The sequence below is a fragment of the Amblyraja radiata genome, chromosome 28, assembly GCF_010909765.2.
Source record: "Amblyraja radiata isolate CabotCenter1 chromosome 28, sAmbRad1.1.pri, whole genome shotgun sequence".
NCBI classification, from domain to species: domain Eukaryota; kingdom Metazoa; phylum Chordata; class Chondrichthyes; order Rajiformes; family Rajidae; genus Amblyraja; species Amblyraja radiata.
Window position 1 is genome coordinate 10,118,667 of NC_045983.1, and position 20,534 is coordinate 10,139,200.

General features: G+C 47.8%; 1 protein-coding gene across 2 annotated transcripts in view; it reads left to right on the forward strand.

The window, feature by feature from the left end:
• The window catches only part of dph1 (diphthamide biosynthesis 1), a 683,707-nt gene that overhangs the window by 331,680 nt on the left and 331,493 nt on the right, over positions 1–20,534 (forward strand). For both annotated transcript variants that reach the window (XM_033045748.1, XM_033045747.1), the window contains exon 5: positions 7,666–7,820. In XM_033045748.1, the coding sequence (XP_032901639.1) occupies positions 7,666–7,820 (155 nt within the window). The remainder of the gene's footprint in view (positions 1–7,665; positions 7,821–20,534) is intronic.

The window sequence follows — 20,534 nt, forward strand, 5'->3', positions numbered from 1 at the left end:
AGCTGGAAAAGAGAGGTGGAGGCCGACAAAGTCTGGCAAGTGATAGGTGGATAGGGGTTTATTTCCCCCCCCCCCCCACCTCTCTCCTCCCCTCCCCATTCCCTTCCACCTATATCCCTCCCTGTGGCATTACATTTCACCCCTCTTCTCTCCCGATCTGACACTCTTTTATCTCCTTATCACATTATCAAGGACGAATCTCCCTCTTCTCCTCTCTCCCATCAGGGACGACAGATGGCACAATGGGCTAAGTGTTCGGCTGGCAACCGGAAGGTAGCCGGTTCGAATCCCGCTTGGAGTGCATACTGTCGTTGTGTCCTTGGGCAAGACACTTCACCCATCTTTGCCTGTGTGTGAATGCGTGTGAGTGACTGGTGGTGGTCGGAGGGGCCGTAGGCGCAGAATGGCAGCCATGTTTCCGTCAGTCTGCCCCAGGGCAGCTGTGGCTACAGAAGTAGCTTACCACCACCGAGTGTGACTGAGGAGTGAATGAATAATGTGATGTAAAGCACCTTGAGTATTAGAAAGGCGCTATATAAATCCCATCCATTATTATTATTATTATTATTATCAGGCAACAGGTATAGGAATGTGAAAACGCACACCCCCCGATTCCGGGATGGTTTCTTCCCAGGTGTTATCCAGCAACTGAACCATCCCATCACCAACTACATTATCTTGCATGAAACTTGTATCCCCTTTATCGTGTGTCTGTACACTGTGGGCGGTTTAATTGTAATCGTGCATAGTCTTTCCACTGACTGAAGCGGACGAAACAGAAAAGCTTTTCACTACCTCGGTGGAGGTGACAATCAACTAAACTAAACAAACTTAAACCTTTATCACTTACTCCAGCCATCTGCCAGTCAAGCCCCCCTCACCTGTATCCGCCTATCACTTCTGAAGAAGAGTCTCGACCCGAAACGTCACCCAGTTCTTCTATCCAGCGATGCTGCCTGTCCCGCTGAGTTGCACCAGCTTTTTGTGTCTTTCCTCCTGTCGCTCGCTAGGCTTTGTCCTGCCTCCATCTCTCTCTTCAGTTTTCTCCTCCTTACTCCAACCAGTCTGAAGAAGGGTCACGACCCAAAATGCCACCTACCGATGTTCTCCAGAGATGCTGCCTGGCTTGCCGTGTTACTCCAGCACTTTGTGTTTTGCTCAAATATTGAACAAGGATCTGAAGAAAGGTTTCGGCCCGAAACGTTACCCCTTTCCTTCGCTCCATAGATGCTGCTGCACCCGCTGAGTTTCTCCAGCACTTTTGTCTACCTTCGTTTTTCCAGCATCTGCAGTTCCTTCTTAATCGCTGGGAGAATTCACCTGCTGTTCTTCAGATTAGTGTCTGGGATTTTTAAAAATTTGACTGTGAGCAGAGAAGGCCTTAATTTTCAGCATTTTCCATCGGATATCACATCCGACAGTGCAACGATGTTCTTAACTCTACAGAGATTGCCGTCCCCAGCTTGTGTTGCTAGGCTGAGGCTTGAGCGCAAGGCCTGACCCTGAGACCACTGCCCACAAAGTCATGGCCAGCACTGTGTGGCCCGTTTACTTGGGGGGGACACTGTCAATGTAAGTTGTGGTCTATCATTGGCGCAGACCCTCCTTCATGCAATGTTGTTTGCCTTGCAATGGAGGATGACATGCCTTTGGATTCTGGGCTGGGTGATGAGGCTAATGTAAGGACAGCGGGGGGGGGGTTAACCTTCTACGCCCTCACGGTTGGTTGCAGGAGGTGCCCCCGAGGGACAGCGGCTGAATACTTCTATTCGGCTACTCATTTACTCAGATGGATAAAAGAGGTATGAGCACTTTGAAGGCGGTTCTGAATTTCCTCCATCATTGAGAGATGCCTTCTGTCATTGGTGATGTGGACTACGCTCTCCAGAGTTGTGGACCGTTATTCTTGGAGGATGATTTCATTTAGTTTATTGTTGTCACATGAACCGAGGTACGGTGAAAAAGCTTTTGTTTGTGTGCCATCCAGTCAAAGAAAAGACTACACATAATTACAATGAAGCTGTCTACAGCACACAGATAAAGGGTGAAACATTTAGTGCAGGATAAAGCCCAATTAAAGATAGTTCAAAGGTCTCCAATGAAGTAGATGGGAGGTCAGGACCACACTCAAGTTAATGAGAGCACCGTACAGATGCCTGCTAACAGTTGGGAAGAAATTGTTCCTGAATCTGGATGTATGCATTTTTAAACTTGTGTATCTCTTATCTGATTGGGGAGGGGAGAAGAGGGACCTTGATTATGCTAGAGGCCTTGCTGAGGCAGCATGAAGTGTACATGGAGTCAATGGAAGAGAGGTTGGTTTTACATAGAAACATAGAAAATAGGTGCAGGAGGAGGCCATTCGGCCCTTCGAGCTAACACCGCCATTCATTGTGATCATCGCTGATCATCCCCTGTCAATAACCCATGCCTGCCTTCTCCCCATATCCCTTGACTCCACTAGCCCCTAGAGCTCTATCTAACTCTCTCTTAAATCCATCCAGTGACTTGGCCTCCACTGCCCTCTGTGGCAGGGAATTCCATAAATTCACAACTCTCTGGGTGAAAAAGTTTTTTCTCACATCAGTCTTAATTGACCTCCCCTTTATTCTAAGACTGTGGCCCCTGGTTCTGGACTCGCCCAACATTGGGAACATTTTTCCTACATCTAGCTTGTCCAGTCCTTTTATAATTTTATATGTTTCTATAAGATCCCCCCCCGCATCCTTCTAAACTACGTTTTGCGTGATGGTCTGGGCTGCGTCCACAACTCTGCAATTCCTTGTGGCCTTGGATGGCACTATTCCCAAACCATGCTGTGATGCATCCTGATAAAATGTTTATTTACGATGCATCTGTAGAAATTAGTGAGGGTTGTTAGGGACATGCTGAACTTCCTGAGTCTTGTATGGAAGTCAAGGTGTTGGTGTGCTTCTCTTGGCTATAAGGCAACAACAATCCTCCTTTACTTTGGTGAGCAAGTGAACATATGAACTCTGGGTTGTCGTCTGCCAACCATAGCTTGCATCCCGATACACTCTCTCCATGTCGAGCAATTTCAACACTTCTTTTCTTCCAATTCATTTTTTCAGCTTTGAACCCACCTTCCATCTGCGTTGGGCTCCATATTGATTCGTGCCCTGGCAGTACTTTGTTGGTTTACTAATGCAGTAATGAGGAGTTAATGGGGCCCTTGACGTTTCTCTGTATTGACTAGCCGATCCATTAAGTCTCCTACGTGAGGTCCAAGAAGCTTTGCAGGACTGCGCATTCAGTGATGTTAAACCCAGAGTGCCGGACCAAGTTTTATCTGCTACATTGCAGCCTTGCCCTGTTGCATTCCATAACCAGAGGTTGATCAATTACCTGCCTGGTTTTCTGTGACCTGATGGCAGACTCACAATAATTGTCCAAGGTTTTGACAAAGCAGACTGCTGTGAGAATTGATCCAATGCCTTTTCTTCCTTCCTGCGTACTGCGGTGAACAAGCAGGTCTCAAACAGGATCAATCTGGGGAACTCCAGGTGGAGTTTGTGCAAACAGCTAACAATGGCCTGTTTCCGTTATCATCGTTACTTTTTTGCATATTTTTCATGCATATCTCTCTACATCACCATCTGTATACCTCGTTTTCCTTATCCCAGTCTAAAGAAGGGTCTCGACCCGAAACATCACCCATTCCTTCTCTCCAGAGATGCTGCCTGTCCCACTGAGTAACTCCAGCTTTTTGTATCTATCTTCGGTTTAAAGCAGTATCTGCAGTTCCTTCCTACACAATCAGTACAGTAAACTCCTCCTCCTCACCCTCCATCCATCACACTGTTTTTAAGAGGTTGCCAAAACCATCCCAGAGGTTTGGTCACCTGGTGTTGGGCACAGTCCTCTTCCCCACTTTCTGCTGTGTAAAACACTTTTCTAAACCCACCTCTCTATACAAGCATTGTTTCAAATCTTATCAGCCTCAGTTGTTAAATAACTCTCCTCTTAATCACCTTGCGATCTTGTTTTAAGGCACTATAAACATGAATTGCAACAAGATACAAAGTGCTGGAGTAGCTCAGTGGCTCAGTGGCATCCCTGGAGAAAAAGGATGTGATCGCCTCTTCCTCATCCAACAATGCACCATTATGGGTTCCACCCTACCTAAGTCATCTGTAGCCAGTCCTGCTTTGTTCTGGCCTTTTCTTACCTCCAGTGCCCTCCCCTTCCCTTTCAGACTGAAGAAGGGTCCCGACCCGAAACGTCACCCATCCTTTTTCTCCAGAGATGCTGACTGACCCGCTGAGTTACTCCAGCAATTTGTGTCTATCTTTGTTAACTACAATAGACTGCTGAAAGAATTGAATGGGCCAATCAGCAACAGTGGGAGAGAAAGGTGCAGGTGAACATTTAACCCCGCATTAGATACTTGTTTCTATGTTCTAGCTTTAGTCTTATTTGTCTTCATACAATAAAAATAAAAGTTGTTTCATCTCCCTCTTTCTCAATCTATACTTTCCTGCCGAACTTCCCCCCCTTTCTTTCCCTTTCCCCTTCTTCCTCTTTTTCTACTTTCTCTCTTTTCTCTTCATCGTCTCTCCCTACCGCTTCCAATTCCTTCTCTCTTCCTCCATCTTTACCCGATTCTCCTCCCATTTCCCCCTCTCAATCCACCACCTCTCCACCTCCTGTAAAGGTGCCAGTCTCATTTCTAAACTCTATCTGCCCAGATAGATTCCTAGGTAGAGATAGTAGATCGAAGGGTCGATTTCAATGCTGTCTCTCTAAACGAAACTAAACAACTGTGTGTGGATGTAATTATGTGAAGCACTTTGGGGTCAATGCAAGTTGACTAAAAATGTGCTATATAAATAAAGAAATTTAATTTAATTTAACTATAAGTTCAATAGAAGTTGTTGGATTGCCATAGCCACACCTCCTGTACCTCACACAAGGGCCAACTCCTCTCAAGTTTCTCAAATGGTCCTTGCAGGGTCCTCCCATAAGCTGGAGTACAGACCCTGATTTTTCCAACCTGCTTGATCATGGAAATTGGACATTTTCTCTGGAACTGTCACATTACAACACTGAGAGACTATATTCTGCACTCTCTCTTCAATCTGCCTTATGTACTCCGTAGGGGTTTGATTGTATTCATGTCTAGTACCTCTTTTGACTGAATAGCATGCAAAGAAAAGCTCTTCTCTGTATCTCAATACATGTGACAACAATGAACATAAACCTAGATCTTCTCCTTGTGGCAGAAGTATGTGTGTATGTGTGGGTGGATGCGTCTTTGTGTCTTTCTGCTTAATTCTCTGTGAGAAATGTCTCTCATTTGGTGCCCCTTCAACCGATTGATATACGGCCAATATTTTCTAACTTAAATCAGAAATGATTTATCGGAGTGTTTTTATTCACATCCCATTAGTGTGAATGTAATTAAAACTGCAAAGGTTAGGGCAGTTCACATTTATTTACTATAAACTAGACACTTCTGCTTCCTGAGCGCCTCCATAATACATATGGGTCTTGCTCCATTAGCAACATACCCCTCTCCCATCAGCATGGTCGCACAGCGGTAGTGATGCTGCCTTAGAGCGCCAGAGACCCAGGTTTGATCATGACCATGCTGTCTGTACGGAGTTCAAGTGAGTTTATTGTCATGTGTCCCTGTCTAGGACAATGAAATTCTTGCTTTGCTTCAGCACACAGAACATAGTAGGCGTTTACTACAAAACAGATAAGTGTGTCCATATACCATGATATAAATATATACACACATGAATAAATAAACTGATAAAGTGCAAATAACAGATAATGGGTTATTAATAATCAGAGTTTTGTCCGAGCCAGGTTTAATAGCCTGATGGCTGTGGGGAAGTAGCTATTCCTGAACCTGGTTGTTGCAGTCTTCAGGCTCCTGTACCTTCCAGCTGAAGGTATCAGGGAGATGAGTGTGTGGCCAGGATGGTGTGGGACTTTGATGATACTGCCAGCCTTTTTGAGGCAGCGACTGCGATAAATCCCCTCGATGGAAGGAAGGTCAGAGCCGATGATGGACTGGGCAGTGTTTACTACTTTTTGTAGTCTTTTCCTCTCCAGGGCGCACAAATTGCCGAACCAAGCCACGATGCAACCGGTCAGCATGCTCTCGACTGTGCACCTGGAGAAGTTTGTACATTGTCCCTGTGACCACGTGGGTTTTCTCCGGGTGCTCCGGTTTCCTCCCACATTCCAGACATGCAGGTTAATTGGCTTCGGGAAAATTGTAAATTGTCCCTAATGTGTAGGAGAGTGTACGGGTTCCACTGGTCGGTGTGGACTCGGTGGGCCAAAGGGGATATTCCTCTGCTGTGTCTTGAAACTAATCAACAACTTCCAGAGCATTAGAGGAATAAAAGTCCTCATCTCAGTCCCACACCTGTCTGAGTTGATTATGTATTGCGTTCCTTTATTATATGCTGATCATTTTCTGAATCTCCTTCCTTAATAACACCGTAGAATAATTTTCACCACCTCCTTTCGAAGGGCAGCTGGGGATAGAAATGAAATAGTGGCCTTGACAACATCTGCACGCTGCCAAGTAATACCAGAAAACTTTGCCCAACTAATCATACTTAATGAGTACCTTCAGGCGAATGGGTCGATGGCATGGAGCGTTTGTGTCTCATCTTCAATCTTCTAGCACGACACAGTGATGTACCTGGTCGAGCTACTGCCTCACAGCACCAGAGACCCGGGATCGATCCCGACCTCGGGTGCTATCTGTGTGTGGGATAACGTAGAACTAGTGTGAACGTGTGATTGAGAGTCAGCACGGACTCAGTGGGCTGAAGAGCCTGTTTCCATGCTGCATTTCTAAATTATATTAAACTAAACCGAGTACCACTATCCAAGTTGGCGCACTGTGGATACTTTGTAAGAAGGAACTGCAGATGCTGGTTCAAATTGCAGGTAGACAAAATGCTGTAATAACTCAGCAGGCCAGGCATCATCGCTGTAGAGAAGGAATGTTTTGGGTCGAGAATAGTCTGACTAGTCCGAAGAAGGGTCTCGACCCGAAACGTCACCCATTCCTTCTCTCCAGAGATGCTGCCTTGCGCACTGTTGGGCTGTTTTACACTGACACAACAGCATGTAATTGGGGAAGTATTATGCCTGCTGAGCAGTATAAATCCCACAGAATGAACAGAATCAGTGTGAATGAATGATCAATGGTTGACGTGAACTGGATGGGTCGAAGGGCCTGTTTCTAAGCGGTTTCCATGGCTATACCCTGTGGCAGCAGTAGTGTTGCTGCCTTACAGCGCTTGCACCACCGGAGACCTGGGGTTCAATCCTGACTACGAGTGTTATCTGTATGGACTTTATACGTTCTCTCTGTGACCTCGTGCGTTTATTCCGAGATCTTCGATTTCCTCCCACACTCCAAGAGTACAAGTTTGCAGGTTAATTGGCTTGGTATAAGTGTAAATTGTCCCCGTTGTGTGTAGGATAGTGTTAGTGTGCGGGGATCGATGATTGATAACTAAACTAAATTCAATTCAATGACGCCGAAATTAAGTACCTCAGGGACTGAAGATCAGAAGTAGATTCCGGGAAGGCGGGAGTGGGCTATGGGTCTGTACCTTGTGTTCACTCTCTGGTCAGCGGGCTGACTTTCTCTGTTCTTCACCCTTTCAGTTCCCATTGATGCCACGGCCGGAATAAAGATGCTGTACGTGTTTGTGGACGTCAAGATCGACAGCGCACACTTTGTGGACACGCTTCGCCACAATTTCCCTCAGGGCTCGGCGCTAGCTATGGTCAGCACCATCCAGTTTGTGACGGCGTTGCAGGTAACTCCAGCGTAATCCCGCTTACTTCACACACCTTTTACTTTAGCGCTACAGGGCGCCACGGTGGCACGAGGCTGGCAGGGTGGGGCAGCGGTGGAGTTGTGAAAGTGGGATAATCGATGGTCAACTCAATTATACTTAGCAACAGTTAAATTCTTTGTTTTTGCATACAATCCGGCAAAATCATACAGCAGAGGTCCACAACCACCCAAGTAGTACGCCACGTTTCTGGCGTTGACAAAGTTACAAAAAATGAATCATATAGTCTATATCTCCTCGCAGCAGTGAAGTGCCCCCTGCTGGGTCTCCCTTCCATCACGCTGGACTCAGTTGTGGAAAGGCCCGTTTCCATGCTAAAGCCTCTGTGCATCAGTGCAGGCAAAGTCCCACATCCTAAATTCCCCCCCCCCCCCCCCCCCCACCACCCCCACCACCTCCAATCCTTGTTTTCCCGTAATAAAACCAATGAAGTGCTGTTGTCAGTAAAACAAACACAACATTTATTTTATTTATTAGCTGGGAACCTGACACCTTTTGTGTTAAATTAAAAGAAAAACATGAGCAGGAGCTGGTCGTTGTTGCTGCCAGTACCCGAGGCAGACTCGCAGCGTCTTTCAGTCTAAACCATTTAAAAAGCCTACTGCGTCTGACTCTTTGATCAATTGTTTCAATAATTGATGACCTAAGTGAAAGATTTGTTACAGCACAATTCTTCCAGTCCCTCACCTTGCTCTGTTCAGCCATCCCGGGTCTTGTGCAACGACTCACTAGGTTTAAGCAACCCAGCTGGATTTCTGTCGGGTGCCAAGTGAATAGAATAATCCTAAACGCATAAAATGCTGGAGTAACTCAGCGGGACAGGCTGCACCTCTGGAGAGAAGGAATGGGTGACGTTTCGGCACGAGAACCTTCTTCAGACTAACTATTCTAAATTTCCTTACCATTGTCTGCTTTGAACTGTTGTTTTCACACCTTACCCCTCCATATCTCTAGTCTCCCTCTCCACTGACTCAGTCTGAAGAAGGGTCTCAACCCAAAACTTCACCCATTCCTTCTCTCCAGACATGCTGCCTGTGCCGCTGAGTTAGTCCCGCTTTTTGTGTCTACCTTTAGTGTAAACCAGCATGCGCAGTTCCTTCCAACAAATCCTACACGCATGTTTAGTTTAGTGTAGAGATGCAATCCACAGAGTCTGTGCCGACCAGCGAATCCCACACACTAACACTATCCTACATACACTAGCGTTAGTTTACAATTTTACCATTACAATAACCTGCAAACCCCTTAGTCTTTGGAGTTTGGCAGTAAACCGGAGCTCCTGGGGAAAACCCATGCAGGTCATGGGAAGAACGTACAAACTCCACACAGGCAGCATCCACAGTCGGGATCGAACCCAACTCTACCGCTGCGCCACCGTGCCGCATGTGCTACTGTTTATGAATGTATTAATGCGCAGTAAAATAAAGGCACTCACCTGTGAGAGCAGCGACTGAAAGCTAAGAAGGTTACACAGCAAAGATTAAATTGCCGCGATTAGACTTTGCGTTCCTTTGAGTCCAGTAGAGTAAGGGGTGATTTATGCGAACTGCATTGCTTCATGAAAGAATTGGCACACACTTAGTGACCCCTCGTGCTGCATGGCTCTGTAGCCCTGGGGTGGTTAATGCATTGGAGAGGGTAGATGGAGAGAAACTATTTTCTCTGGAAACCAGAACTAAGAGTTAAACGCTAGAGCCAGCCTGTTGTCACCAGGAAGGCTGGGAGAAATCTGGCTGGGGTCAATGAAAAAATGCTGACTTGAGGTGTCAGGTTAAAATGTCGGCGAGACTGAGGGCAAACTCAGCATTTAGCACGCAGAAGCATGTCAAGGTTACAAAGTTAAGGTACGGTAATCTGTGATTTAATTGAATGGTTATTCAAGTTGAAGTAAAATTACCACTCTAGCCAGATCCTCCTATCTCCACATCCAGGTTTCCAAATATACCCTGGTTTTCTCCCATTTCCTAAAGTAATGCTGGTTAGTAGATTAATTGGCCGCTGTAAGTTATCTCTCATATGGGTGGGTGGTAGGAAAATCAGGGAGGATTTAACAGGGTGCGTGAAGGAGAATGGGTTGCAGGGACATAAGTGATAGAAGTGGGATTGCACTGGGGATCTTAGGGACCGAATGGCCCAATTTTATCTTGCCTGGAAGTGCAGAAACTCATCTGCGCTTGTACTCTACCATACCAATTCCTGCCGATCCATCACTTACTGACTGCACAGAATCAGGTCTCAGCTCTGTTATTCAGGGTTTCCCCTTCCTACCTCTGTGCCAATCTGTACCTGAATGCTTACTTTCAGTGACTGATGTACAAGCACACCCAGGTCTTGTTGCACCTCCCTTTTTCCTAATCTGACACCATTCAAATAATAATCTGCCTTCCTGTTCTTGACACCAAAATGGATAACCTCACATTTATCCACATTACACTGCGTCTGCCATGCATCTGCCCACTCACCCAATCTATCCAAGTCACCCTGCAGCCTTATAGCATCCACATCCCAGCTCGCACTGCCACCCAGCTTTGTGTCATCCGCAAAATTGCAGATGTCACATTTAATTCCCTTCTCTAAATCGTTAACATACATTGTAAATAACTGGGGTCCCAACACAGAGCCTTGCAGCACCCCACTAGTCACTGCCTGCCATTCTGAAAAGGGCCCATTAATTCTTACTCTTTGCTTCCTGTTTGCCAACCAGTTCTCTATCCATGTCAATATCCTACCCCCAATACCATGTGCTCTAATTTTGCACACTAATCTCTTGTGTGGGACCTTGTCAAAGGCTTTTTGAAAGTCCAGATACACCACATCCACTGGCTCTCCCTTATCCGTTCTACACGTTACATCCTCAAAAAATTCCAGAAGATTAATCGAGCATGATTTCCACTTCATAAATCCATGCTGACTTTGACCGATTCTGTCGCTGCTTTCCAAATGTGCTGCTATAACATCTTTAACAATTGACTCAAGCAACTTCCCCACTACCGATGCAAGGCTAACTGGTCTATAATTCCCGTTTTCTCTCTCTCCCTCCTTTCTTAAAAAGTGGGGTTACATTGGCTACCCTCCAGTCCACAAGAGAACATTGGAAAATGATCACCAATGCATCCACGATTACTCGGGCCACCTCCTTAAGTACCCTGGGATGCAGACCATTAGACCTTGGGGATTTATCTGTCTTCAGTCCCAAAGGTTTCCTGACTAATGTGGATTCCCATCAGGTCCTCCCTCCCACTAGATCCTCGGTCCCCTTGTATTTTTGGGAGCTTGTTTGTGTCTTCCTTAGTGAAGACAGAACCAAAGTGCTTGTTTAACTGTTCTGCCATTTCCTTGTTTCCCATTATAATTTCACCTGTCTCTGATTGTAAGGGACCTAAATTTGTCTTCACTAATCTTTTCCTTTTTACATATCTGAAGAAGTTAAAAGTCAGTTTTTATATTCCCTGCAAGCTTTCTTTCATGCTCTTTCTCCCCCCCTCTTAATTTTTGGAGTTCATCCATGCTGTATTCAAATCCTTGCCATTGCATCTCCACCGTCAATCCTTCAAGTATAATTTGCCAGTCTATCCTAGCCAATTCCCATCTCATACCTTCAAAGTCCCCTTACTTTAAATTGAGGACCATTGTCTCTGAATTAACCGTGTCACTCTCCATCCTAATGCAGAATTCCACCATATTATGGTCACTGTTGCCCAAGGGGTTTTGCACAACAAGATCGCTAACTAATCCTTCCTCATTACACAATACCCAGTCTAGGATGGCCAGTTCCCTAATTGTATCTTCTACATATTGGTTTAAAAAATCTTCCCGTTTACATTCCAGGAAATCCTCCTTCTCAGCACTGCTACCAATTTGGTTGGCCCGATCTATATGTTGATTAAAGTCACCCATGATAACTACTGTACCTTTGCTACACACATCCCCAACCTCCCTACTGCTGCTCGGTGGCCTGTATACAACTCCAACAAGCGTTTACTGCCAAGCACACCTCCGCTCAGTCCGCCTTAACCTACCTGATCTCCCGGTTGCTTAGCACTTTAACTCCCCCTCCCATTCCCAATCTGACCTTTCTGTCCTGGGCCTCCTCCAGTGTTGGAGTGAGGCCCAGCGCAAATTGGAAGAACAGCACTTCATAATTGGCATGGGTAGCTTACACCCCAGCGGTATGAACATTTGATTTCTCCAACTTCAAATCTCTCTCTCTCCCTCTCTCCCTCTCTCCCTCTCCAGTTCTACTGTCTCCGATGACATTTTAACTGTCCCGCCCACTCCTCTGACATCAGTCTGAAGGGTCTTGACCCAAAACATCACCCATTCCTTCTCTCCAGAGATGCTGCCTGCCCTGTTGAGTTACTCCAGCATTTTGTGTCTAAGCGTTTTCTGCCCTTGGCCATTTCACAGTTCTACCCATAACGATTCTATAGCATCCAAGCTAATGTCTCTCCTTGCTGTTGCATTAATCTCCTCTTTAACCAGCAATGCCACCCCACCTCCTCTTCCTTTCTGTCTATCCTTCCTGAATATCGAATACCCCTGCATTTTTAGCTTCCAGCCTTGGTCACCCTGGAGCCATGTCTCCGTAATTCCAACTATATCATATTCCTTAACTACTAGCTGCACATCAATTCATCTACCTTATTACAAATGCTGCTCGCATTCAGGCACAAAGCTTTCAAATTTGATTTTCTTTTCTCCCTTCTACCTTTTGCTTCTGTCCTCCTTTTATGGCCCTCTGTCTCCTTGCATTGGTCCCCATCCCCCTGCCCTGTTAGTTTAAACGTGACCTTTCCTACACTCTCTTTGCCGTTAAATACACGCATACGCTTCCACGTTGTTGACTCCACCCCCCCCCCCTGTTTAGTTTAAACCCACCCGTGAAGCACTAGCAACCTTGCCTGCCAGAATGTCGGTCCCCCTCCAATTAAGGTGCAACCCGTCCCTTTTGTACAGGTCACCCCTGCCCCAGAAGAGATCCCAGTGATCTAAATTCCTGCCCCAACTCCTCAGCCACACATTCAGATCCCCATCTCCCTGTTCCTACCCTCACTAGCACGAGGTACTGGAAGCAACCCAGAGATGACCACCATAGAAGTTCTACTTTTCAGTCTCCCACCTAGTTCTCTATATTCACGTTGCAGAACCTCCTTCCTCTTCTTAGCCGCACCATTTGTGCCGACATGCACAACTACCTCCGGCTGCTCACCTTCCATCACGAGGATGTTCGTATGTCGATCTGAGACATCTTGAACCCTGGCACCAGGGAGGCAACACACCATCCTCGAGTCTTGCCTGTTGCCACAGAATCTCCTGTCCACACCTCTGACAATGGAGTCACCCACCACTATGGCTCTGCCTGACGTCGGTCTCGCCGGTCGAGTCGCAGTGGCAGGTTTTGAGTCACAGACCTGTCCGCCGCTCAGACTAGAAGCATCGTCTGCCCCGACAGCTCCCAAGAGGGTGTTTTCATCGAGGTCTCCTGCACTCGCTTCATCCCCTTTCTTTCCCTCTCTACCCGTCGCACCTCTTGTACTCTTGGAGTGACGACTTGACTAGGTCCTGTCCAGGAAGCTTTCGTCCTCCCAGATGGACATCCAGCTGCTGCTCCAGTTCCCTAACTCGGCCCTTGAGGAGCTGCATCTGAACACAGTTCCCACAGGTGTAGTGGTCAGTGACACTAGCAGTTCCCCTGACATCCTACATCCTGCAGCAAACGCACAGCAGTAATATTCCTGCCATCACGCCAATAAGTTTAAATATTTAAATTAAATACACAGCTGAATAACCGCAGCCTCCTCGCCTAAGACCCATGAGCCAAAGACTTACCCTTTACCTCTCCAAGGCACTTCGCCTCAACCAGGCCGCTCCCAAAGACCAAGCCCTACTTTTATTTGCTAATCAATTAACTAATTTACCAATTAACTAACTTACCAATTAACTAATTTAGATTCTGCAGCCAATCCCCGCACTCGCTCCTTCGACTGCCGCTCCTCTGTTGACCTTGAAGCTGAGTGAGGCAAGTCACGTATAAGGCCGGTTATTTATTTGTTCTGGAATATCACATGATATATTTTGGAAATTCAAAAATCTTCTGAGAATGGAACAGGAGACGAGGACTCCCAGACATTTTCTCAGGTTTGACGGACTCTGAGGAGATGCCTGGTCTGATGTTATTCTTCAGTGAGCACAGTAAATATTTACTGAGAATTGTACAAGGCAAGATCAGCCCAACCAGCCCACATCTGGTTTAGGGTCCCATGAGTTTCTTCTAATTCTACTTGCTACGTCTTACTTTCTCCAATGTGTTCATCCAGCCTTTAGCACTCCTTTTGAGAGGGAGGTCATAAGTGATAGGAGAGAATTAGGCCATTCGGCCCATCAAGTCTACTCCGCCATTCAATCATGGCTGATCTATCTTCCCCTCTTAACCCCATTCTCCTCCCCATAACCCCTGACACCCGTACTAATCAAGAATCTATCTCTGCCTTAAAAATATCCACTGACGTGGCCTCCACGGCCTTCTGTGACAAAGGATTCCACTGTATGGAGTGTGTCAAAGAGTGCCACACTCTCCCCATGGTCTGCTTAAAGACGGCACAGAGGTGCAGTTGGTAGAGCTGCAACAAGAAGTACAACATAAATCCAACAAGCAAATTAACCTCAATCAACAATTAGGAATGGTTCAGATGATCTAATATTCTTCTTCTTCACCGTGATCCTCAACGCTGTCAGCTCCAACCTCCTCATAATCCTCACAACGCCAGAGACCCAAGTTTGATCCTGGCTACGAGTGCTGTCTGTACAGAGTTTGCACGTTCTCCCTGTGACTGCGCCGGTTTCTCCGGGTGCTTTGGTTTCCACCCACATCCCAAAGATATGCAGGTTTGTCGGTTAATTAGCCTCTGTAAATTGCCTCTAGCATGTAGGTCATAGAACTATTAGACGGATGTCAATGGTCGCATGGACTTGGTGGGCCGAAGGGCCTGTTTCTATGCTGAATCTCAAACTTAAGCTAAGATATTTCTCCCAAATTCCTGACTGGATTTATTCATGACCATACATGGGTGGAAAGCTTTAGCGAGATATCCAGGCAAATGGATCTAGTTTAGATGGACATTTCGGTCAGCATGTACAAGTTGGGCTGAAGGGCCTTTGTCCGTGCCCTATGACTATATTTTTTCTATGGCCACTGGATTTAGCCTGCTTCACAGTTATAGGGGCAGCACAGTGGCCCTGGTAGAGCTACTGCCACACAGTGCCCGAGACCCGGGTTTAATCCTGACCTCAGGTGCTATCTCTGTGGAGTTTGCACATTCTAGGTTTCCTCTAGATGTTCCAGTTTCCCCCTACATTCCAAAGGCGTGCGGGTTTGTAGGTTACTTGGCCTCTGTAAGTTTCCGCGTGCGTAGGGACTGGATGAAAAAGTGAGTTAACATATAACGAGTGTGAATGGGTGAGTGATAGCTGGCGTAGACTTGGTGGGCCGAAGGGCCTGTTTCCATGCTGCAGGTTTCAATCAGTCAACCAATGGTGTGTGGATATCGAAGGTAGACATAAAATGCTGGAGAAACTCAGCGGGTGAGGCAGCAGCTAAGGAGAGAAGGAATTGGCGATGTTTCGGGTCGAGACCAGGGTTCTCCAGCACTTTGTGGGTCTGAAGAAGAGTCTCGACCCAAAACGTCGCCAATTCCTTCTCTCCATAGATGCTTGATTTGATTCAATTTTATTGTCATTGTCTTCAAGTAAGAGACAACGAAATGCTATTTCCCACACAGTCATACGAATAAAAAAAAACAAAACACTGCACACGATGGTCCACAACACAAACATCCCCACAGTGGCACCAAAGTTCCCCTCTGTGAGGGAAGGAACCAAAGTCCAGTCAACCTCCTCGCTGATGTTCCCCGATGTTCACCCGTGGTCGTGGCCTCCCGAGCCCACCGCAGTCGCCGCTACGGGCGGCCCGATGTTCAGGCCCTCTTGCCGGGAATGATGGAACCCCAACGTCAGGCAGAAGAACATCCTCAGCGGCCTGGACTTCTGAATCGGACACCTCCCACCGGAGTCCGCGGCTCCCGAAGTCCACAGGCCGAGCTGGGTGGAGATTCAACGCTGGCGGCCCCCGGCAAAGGGTCCCAGGACTCCACAATGTTGGTCAGTACCGCCCGCGTTGGGAGCTCCGCGAACCACAGCTCCGCGATGTCGATGCAGCAGGCCCAACATTCCGGAGCTCCAAACGGCGATCCCAGGTGAGACATCGCCCTCTCCGGGACGTATCCAGCGCTGCGCCGCCGCTGCTGAAGCTCTGGTCTGGTCCCGGCAGGAAAGGTCACGCCAATCCAGTTGGTAGGCCGCGAGGAGGGGGGTGAGGGCGCGACTCGGATAATAATTGCATCGTCGCCAGGAAGTGACTGAAGGACGGTTTCCCCATTACCCCACCCCACTCCCCCACATAAAATACTAAAAAAAAACATACTTTAAACATACTAAAAATAAAAAAAGATAAAAAGACAAACAGACTGCAGGCGGAGGCAGCCATCAACAGCGCCACCGAATGTCCTCACCCGCGGAGTTTCTCCAGGTGTGTGGATATCTATATTAAATCATTCCATAATATTAAGGACTTTCCTTGCTTCTTCTTCTTCTTCTTCTTGTGTATGGCGTGCACAGCCTAAACTTGAAGGACAACTTGTTCTATTTGATCTTATTTGATTGTGCACCCCAGATTGATTGCATTCGTCGAAGCAAGGTTGCAATCTCCCACCCTTGCGACTCTTGCTTTATTCTGCCTCTATGTTTCCCTTGGCCTTTTTTTTTATTCCTGCTGAACTCTCAAAGGCATTTTGATCCAAAGACGTTTGCTGGAGTACACTTGAAATGCTTGCCCTCTGGATGTGTTGGAGGTCAGCTGGTCATTACAGAGAGTGAGCCTGTGCTGCTCGTTTTCAGAAATGGTTCCAAGTGAAGCCTCTGCCTTTGTCATCATAAGAATGCAGCAGTGGTGTGTGCAATAATTGCGACAAATTTTCATTCCGTTTGTTCCAGTGCGCTGATGCAGAGTTGCTGCTGAACCGTGGCAGGAGGCCGGGTGGCTGGATTCGAGGCTGCTCCTCCTTTGAATGCCAGAACCACAGCTATCCAGCACTTCACACAAGACAGGCTGATAGATTGCCGAGACAAGTTTAAACTGACCTTATTGAATGGAAACTGGGAGAGCTGAATGAATATTACTCAAAACTCTCTTGGTGATGTTAGGCATTTATCAGCTGTCTGCTTTGTATCTTGATGAAGTCCATTATTTTCACGCTTCATTTGACAGGTGATAATTTGGAGGTTACCCCACTGATGATGAGTAGGCTTAGGTTTATCAGCGAACACTGTAGCAGTGGCTGTTAGAGCAACATTATTGCTTACTTTGTAATTCTGTCCCACTACCAGGGTTGTCTAATAGAAGCACAGTGGCGCAACTGGTAGAGCCACTGTCTCACAGCGACAGAGACCCGGGTTCAATCCTGACCTCGGGTGCTCTCTGTGTGGAGTTTGCATGCTCTCGCTATTACTGTGTGGGCTTCCTTCAGGTGCTCCAGTTTCCTCCCACATCCCAAAGACATGCGGGTTTGTAGGTTAATTGACCTCTGAAATTTGCCGCATGTGTGTGTAGGGAGTGAAAGGGGAATAGCAGGTGATCAATGGTTGGGTGATCAATTGTGTTCAAGAAGGAACTGCAGATGCTGGAAGATCGAAGGTACACAAAAATGCTGGAGAAACTCAGCGGGTGCAGCAGCATCTATGGAGCGAAGGAAATAGGCGACGTTTCGGGCCGAAACCCTTCTTCAGACTGATGGGGGGTGGGGGGGAGAAGGAAGGAAAAAGGGAGGAGGAGGAGGAGCCCGAGGGCGGGGGGATGGGAGGAGACAGCTCGAGGGTTAAGGAAGGGGAGGAGACAGCAAGGGCTAGCAAAACTGGGAGAATTCAACGTTCATGCCATCCGGACGCAAGCAACCCACGCGGAATATGAGGTGCTGTTCCTCCAATTTCCGCTGTTGCTCACTCTGGCAATGGAGGAGACCCAGGACAGAGAGGTCGGATTGGGAATGGGAGGGGGAGCTGAAGTGCTGAGCCACCGGGAGTTCAGGTAGGTTATTGCGGACTGAGCGGGGGTGTTCGGCGAAACGATCGCCCAACCTCCGCTTACTCTCCCTGATGTAAATCAGCTGACATCTAGAGCAGCGGATGCAGTAGATGAGGTTGGAGGAGATACAGGTGAACCTTTGTCGCACCTGGAACGACTGCTTGGGACCTTGAATGGAGTCGAGGGGGGAGGTGAAGGGACAGGTGTTGCATTTCTTGAGGTTGCAACGGAAAGTGCCCGGGGAGGGGGTGGTACGGGAGGGAAGGGAAGGATTAGCAAGGGAGTTGCGGAGGGAGCGGTCTTTGCGGAAGGCAGACATAGGGGGAGATGGGAAGATGTGGCGAGTGGTGGGGTCACGTTGGAGGTGGCGGAAATGGCGGAGGATTATTTGTTGTATTTGCCGGCTGGTGGGGTGAAAGGTGAGGACTGGGGGACTCTGCCCTTGTTCAATACGTACCAGGGCCCCATCCCCGACCTCTATCTCCGTTACATTGACGACTGCTTTGGGGCCACCTCCTGCACCCACACAGAACTGACTGACTTCATCCACTTCACCACCAACTTCCATCCGGCACTCCAATACACCTGGACCATTTCCGACACTTCCCTACCATTCCTTGACCTCACCATCTCCATCGCAGGGGACAGACTTCTGACCGACATACACTACAAACCAACTGACTCACATGGCTATCTGGACTACACGTCTTCCCACCCTGCCCCCTGTAAAGACTCCATCCCCTACTCCCAATTCCTCCGCATACGCCGCATCTGCTCCCAGGATGAGACATTCCACACCAGGGCATCGGAAATGTCCCCGTTCTTCAGGGAACGGGGATTCCCCTCCGCCACCATAGATGAGGCTCGCACCAGGGTCTCATCCATACCCCGCAACACTGCTCTCTCTCCCCATCCCCGCACTCGCAACAAGGGCAGAGTCCCCCTAGTCCCCGGGCACTTTCCGTTGCAACCGCAAGAAATGCAACACCTGTCCCTTCACCTCCCCCCTCGACTCCATTCAAGGACCCAAGCAGTCGTTCCAGGTGCGACAAAGGTTCACCTGTATCTCCTCCAACCTGAACGTTGAATTCTCCCAGTTTTGCTAGCCCTTGCTGTCTCCTCCCCTTCCTTAACCCTCGAGCTGTCTCCTCCCATCCCCCCGCCCTCGGGCTCCTCCTCCTCCTCCCTTTTTCCTTCCTTCTCCCCCCCACCCCCCATCAGTCTGAAGAAGGGTTTCGGCCCGAAACGTCGCCTATTTCCTTCGCTCCATAGATGCTGCTGCACCCGCTGAGTTTCTCCAGCATTTTGTTGGATCAACCGTTGGGTGATCAATGGTTGGTTGGCACAAAATGCTGGAGTAACTCAGCGGGGACAGGCAGCATTTCTGTAGAGAAGGAATTCGGTGAGTTTCGGGTCGAGACCCTTCTTCAGACTGATGTCAGGGGAGTGGGCGGGACAGAGATAGAATGTAGTTGGAGAGTAAGACTGGTGGGAGAACTGGGAAGGAGGAGGTGATGGAGAGGGAGAGAGGGAAAGCAAGGGCTATTTGAAGTTAGCAAAGTCAATGTTCATACTGCTGGGTTGATCAATGGTTGGTGTGGAATTGGCATTCAATCAATCATTCAATCAATCAATGATACCTCACTTTTGAACATTTTGACTTCCTCACCAGAGTAGTGGAAGAGGAGAACTGTATTCTACTTTTCCCTCTCGCAGTGGCCTTTGTTCAAACAAGCTTCAGGTGGCATGAAAGGGATCGGCAAATGATGTGGTGGTGGAGGCGGATGTGATTGTAGTTTATAGTTTAGTTTAGAGATGCAGCGTGGAAACATGCCCTTCGGCCCACTGAGCCCGTGCTGACCAGCGATCCCCGCACGCTAACACTGTCCTACACACACAAGGGACAATTTACAATGATGCCAAGCCAATTAATCTGCATACCTGTACGTCTTTGGAGTGTGGGAGGAAACTGGAGATCCCGGGAAAAACCCACGCGGGTCACGGGGAGAACGTACAAACTCCACACAAGCAGCACCTGTTGTCAGGATCGAACCCGGGTCTCTAGGGAGCAACTATACTGCTGTGCCACAGTGTTAAAGAGGCTTTTAGATAGGCACTGTTATGCAGGGATGAGGAATATGGATTACGTGCATGCAGAGAAGATTAGTTTACCTTGGCATCATGTTCAGCACGGACATTGTGGGCCGAATGGCCTGTTCCTGTGCCGCACTGCTCTGTGTTCTATGCTCTCTAGCCACTTGGCTTCCCTGCCTTGGATGAAGCCCCTTGCCCTTCCCCATTCATTGTTGCTTTCATCTCTGTCTCTGGTGAAAAACCTCTGCAGAGAGGAAGGGAAGCATCTGATGTTTCTGGTCAGTGCCCCATCAGTGGAAGGTCGAGTGACCTTAGCCTCAGTTGATGTTCACAACCGCACTTTGACTGTTGCCGTCGGATTGCAGTCAGAAGTAGGGACCTGGGCAAAGTCTTCCCTCATCCCTGATAGCAAAAGCCTTCAGGAAAGTGTGCTGTTCACTAACACA